The 4,930-nt window shown below is 43.8% G+C and overlaps 1 protein-coding gene across 9 annotated transcripts in view; it reads left to right on the top strand.

Moving 5' to 3' along the window:
* The window catches only part of LOC140206866 (NACHT, LRR and PYD domains-containing protein 3-like), a 53,946-nt gene that overhangs the window by 32,192 nt on the left and 16,824 nt on the right, over positions 1-4,930 (top strand). For all 9 annotated transcript variants that reach the window (XM_072275130.1, XM_072275128.1, XM_072275131.1 and 6 more), the window contains 2 exons: positions 3,281-3,452; positions 3,546-3,611. In XM_072275130.1, the coding sequence (XP_072131231.1) occupies positions 3,281-3,452; positions 3,546-3,611 (238 nt within the window). The remainder of the gene's footprint in view (positions 1-3,280; positions 3,453-3,545; positions 3,612-4,930) is intronic.

Raw genomic sequence — 4,930 nt, 5'->3', positions numbered from 1 at the left:
AACAACCTGGAAGACAGAATTTGCAGTTAATAGTGTCATGCACCAGTTACCTTGTTCTGTGTATGAATTGTTCCACCTGATCTCATCTGAGAATATCTGGAAAGCTCCAACCTCCACATAACAAAAATCAAATCAGCCGTACTGCCTTCAGCAATGGATTTAGTTTTGGCTTTAAAAATACTCAATTAGTATAGTCAGACAGTGAGAAAGAAGGGAGGAAGACAAAAGAGAGGAAATTATAGCCCAGTTAGCCTAACTTGGGAAAGTGTTGGAGTACATTATTAAGGACGAGGTTTCAGGGTACTAGGAGACAAATAATAAAATGTCAAGATCAGCATGGTTTCTGTAAAGGCAAATATTGCATGAAAAATCTGTTAGAATTTTTTGAGGAACTAAGAAGCACGGTGGACAAAGAAGACAGTGGATGTCATTTACTCAAATTTTCAGAAGGCATTTGATAAGGTATAACAAGAAAGATATTGGCAGGGATAGAGGAATGGCTGACAAGCAGGAGGCAGTGAGTGGGAATACAAGGGGCATTTTCTGGTTGGCTGCCTATGACTAGTGGTGATCCTCAGGGGTCAGTTTTGGGACCACTGCTTTTCACATTGTCAAAGACTTACTGGAATGACTGGCTTTGCGGCAAGGTTTGCGGATGATACGAAGATAGGTGGAGGGGTAGATAGTGCTGAGGAAGCAATGCAATTGCAGCAGGACTCTGACAAATTGGAAGAATGGGCAAACAAGTGACAGATGAAATACAGTGTTGGGAAATGTATGATCCTGCATTTTGGTAAAAGGAGCAATAGTGCAGACTGTTATTTAAATGGGGAGAAAATTCAAACATCAGAGGTACAAAGGGGCTTAGGAGTTCCCATGCAAGCCTCCCAGAAGGTTAATTTACGGGTTGAGTCTATGGTAAAGAAGACAAATGCAATGTTGGCACTCATTTCAAGGGGAACAGAGTATAAGAACAAGTAGATAATGCTGAGCCTTTATAAGACCCTGGTCAGTCCGCACTCGGAGTATTGTCAATTTTTTGGGCCCCTTATCTCAGAAAGAATGCATTCCCGCGAGAGAGAGTCCAAAGCAGGTCCACGAGGATGATTCTGGGGATAAAGGGGTCAACATATGAAGAGCATTTGGCAGCTTTGGGTCTGTACTCACTGGAATTTAGAAGAATATGTGCGGATCACATTGAAACCTACCAGATGTTGAAAGGACTAGATAAGGTGGATGTGGAGAGGGGCAACCTTTCAGAACAGAAGTAAGGAGGAATATTTTCGGGCAAAGAGTGGTGAATCTCTGGAATGCGCTGCCACAGACAACGTGGAGGCCAAGTCCACGGGTACATTTGAAGGGGAAGTTGATAGATTCCTGATAGATCAGGGCATCGAGGGACATGGCGAGAGGGCAGGTGTATGGGGTTGAGTAGGACCCGGGATCAGACATGATGCCGTGGCGGAGCGGACTCGATGGGGTGAACGGCCTAGCTCTGCTCCCATGTCTTATGGTCTTATGGACAGGCTGCCCAACGACAAGTGCAAACACAAGGGATCCCACAGATGCTGGGAATCCAGAGCAACATCTACAGAATACTGAATGAGGAGAATACACAGTCGTGGCTTTGGGCCAAGACATCAACAGTAAAAGAATGTTATGCTGGGGTGAAGTTGTGCACTGTGGCGGATGATAGCTGAAAACAGGTTTGTGGGGAGGTGGGTGGGGAAGGTGATAGGTGGAAAAGGCAAAGGGCAAAAAAAGATGGAAGCTGATAGGAGAGGAGAAAGAGAGCACATGATAGAAGATCCATAATTGGGAATAGTTAAAAAGAGAGAAGGGACGGAGAAGAAATGGCTAGAGGTTAGAGAAGTGAATTTTCTATCATCGGGTTAGAGGCTACACAGTCAAAATATGAGGCGTTGCTCCCAAAACCTGAGCGTGGCCTCGTCGTGGCAGTAGAGGAGGCCTTGGTCCGAGTTTCTCATGCTGGCTTCTCATCCCTTCCTTTCCAGTCCTGATGGAGAGTCTTGGCCCCGAACGTCGTTTGTTAATTTCCCTCCATAGATCCTGCAGGACCTGCTGAGTTCATCCAGAATTTTGCCATGTTGCTCATGAAGCAGTGCCTGTTGACTCTACCTGATCACAAACTGTCTTTCCCAGTGAAGATTAATCCTGCCTCTCTCATCAGTTTCTAATAATCACCCAGCCAGTGAGGTTAGTCACGAGGCATATAATCACCCGTCTTATATCTGCTGTTCTTGAATAAAAGTAAAACAAAATAAATACAGGGGTTTTCTGTTTTTCAGTAACAGAATGACTGGCTAATGAAGGTTTATCTGTTAAACGGTTAAGTTGAAATAGGTAGTGCAAAAATAAAACAAAAAAAAATGCAGTGAGGTAGTTTATGGGTTCAATATCCGTTTAGAAATCGGATGGCAGAGGAAAAGAAGCTGTTCCTGAATTGCTGAATCTGTGCCTTCTGACTTCTGCACCTCCTTCCTGATGGTGGAAATGAGAACAGGTCATGCCCTGGGTGATGGAGTTATGGTTACTGACTTCCTAAGGCACCGCTTCTTAAAGATGTCTGGGATACTACAGAGGCTCGTGCCCATGATGGAGATGATTAAGTTTTAGAAGTTTCTGCAACTTACTTCGATCTTGTGCAGTAGCCCGCTCATCTCCACCAGCCACACACCCCTCGCCCCATTCTAGATGGCGTTGCAGTCAATCAGAATGCTACATGGCACTTGGTGAAAGTTTTCGAGTTTCTTAGAAGATAATGGAGATACTGAAGATAATGCCTGATTAATGTCTTTCCTCGTGTCAAATAGCAGCCCAGTTTATGTTACATCAGGCACTCAGGTACATCTAATCTGTCCAATATTGCCTTGTTTGAAGAACCTTCTGAGGCATCGTCCCTTGGTTTTCCAGTGACGGCCTCCCAGATCAATAATGCAGTCTTGCATTCCCCACAATTATCAAGCTTGAAACTTCCTTACTGGTAAGTCTGTAGAAAGTTGGATATTGAACATGGGAACTGATCACATTAAACCTGTATTGATCATTCCCCACTCTGCTACAACTAGTGAATTCAGAGTTTTATTAGTTTTCATTTCCTGTTTTCCTGCTGATGACTCGATCCAAGGATTGCAGAACGAGTGATGAGCCCGTCCAGTGACTGTACCTTGGCTGCTGAGACGTCCCATGACTGGGCAGTGGCTTTGCTCATGTGCTATGTCAGTACACTCCTCAATATATTTGTTTTTGTTATTTATAGGAAGTCACTGAACTTGTGCGGAAGCGAAACCGGCCAGAAGGATCAAATGTATTCTTCACCCTGGTGATGGGGAAAGGCTCCCGAGCCCAGAAGGTGATGTGGGAAGCATTTGTGAAAATGCGAAACGAGTTACCGAAGTTGGACAGAATATTGAAGGAAATCCAGGAGCTCGGTACAGTAAAACAACACATTGAACACAAAGTGACAATAAAAACCATTGTAACTGGAACAATATGATTCAATTTTAATTTATTGATTTAAACAGGGGCTGATATACCAGAATACATGAACATCAGCGAAGGGTTAACCGAATTACCACCTCAGTTAAAAGGTAAGAGGTTTCACTTTCTGACACCGCTGACTTGCCAGAATCAGTGTGAGCCAGAGCTGCTGCTTCCCAGGTTTGCACAGTCTGGGAGACAGGAAAAAAAATGTTTGATTTGAAGGGAATGATCACGGAATTCACACCCAATCGCTCACCTGTTGCAGTTTAAACTTTTAATCATCGAATCAAAGACAAATTTTGAAAATGTGACAATGAATTATATTAATTGATCCATCTATTTAGCACCGTTGGGCCTTGAACGCTTAGCACATTCTGTGACACCCGTAGACCAGTGTTCAGATTCTGATGAACCACTGAGTCTCATTAACTCTTACAGTGGTTATGATATTAGATTCTGAAGACACGCAGTCCTCTTTTATTGTCATTTAGTAATGCATGCATTTAAGAAATGATACAATGTTTCCTCTGGTGTGATATCACAAAACACAGGACAGACCAAGACTGAAAAAACTAACAAATCCACATAATTATAACATATAGTTACAACACCATAACTTGATGAAGAAATCCATCAGCACAGTAAAAAGTTTGAAGTCTCTCAAATGTCCCACACCTCACGCAGACGGGAGAAGGAAGAAGAACTCTCCCTGCCATGCCCGACCACAGTCCGAATCTGAGCCATCTGAAAACTTAGGGACTCTGATCAGCTCTTCGACGCTGAATACTGAGCGACATCTCTGTCCGAACGATTCGATCTCAATCTTGATCGCCAACAGCAAGCAAAGCTGGGGATTTTGAGGCCTTCCCTCCAGAAGATTCCCTACCGCGTAGTAACGACAGCAGCAAACGGGTGTTTCAGAAATTTCTCCAGGTGTTCCTCTGTGCTTTCACGTCTGTCTCCATTGTTATGTACGCGTAACTGGGTTGCCAAACCAGCAGAAATGGATTACTCAGTTGCAGTCTGGATTACTAGAACTAAGAAAGTTTTATTAAAGAAACAAGCAACACAGTAATCGAAAGGATAATAAATGCAACAGTTCAGCAATGATAAACACACATGTGCACAGAATTAAGATAACAGCATCAATCAAGCTCTATCATTGTCTAGGGGTAAATGACCAATTTCAAAGTGACACAAAAGTCCAGTTCGATTTAATAGTTCAGTTCGCAGTAATCGTTGCCATGGCGATGGACAACGTGGGGGGAGAGAGAGAGAGAACGGGAACGACTGATCATTCAGAAACGGCTTCCACTCACAGACCGGCGATATTTGCTCTCAAGCAGCTTTCGGGCAGGTCCTTGGCGATGTCACCTGAGGTCACCGACTGTGACCCCTCCTCCAGATGCGGTCGATCCTCTGCAGT

This window comes from Mobula birostris, chromosome 13 (genome assembly GCF_030028105.1).
Source record: "Mobula birostris isolate sMobBir1 chromosome 13, sMobBir1.hap1, whole genome shotgun sequence".
NCBI lineage: Eukaryota > Metazoa > Chordata > Chondrichthyes > Myliobatiformes > Myliobatidae > Mobula > Mobula birostris.
The sequence above is the reverse complement of the archived record's forward strand: the minus strand, read 5'-3'. Positions and strand labels throughout refer to the sequence as shown.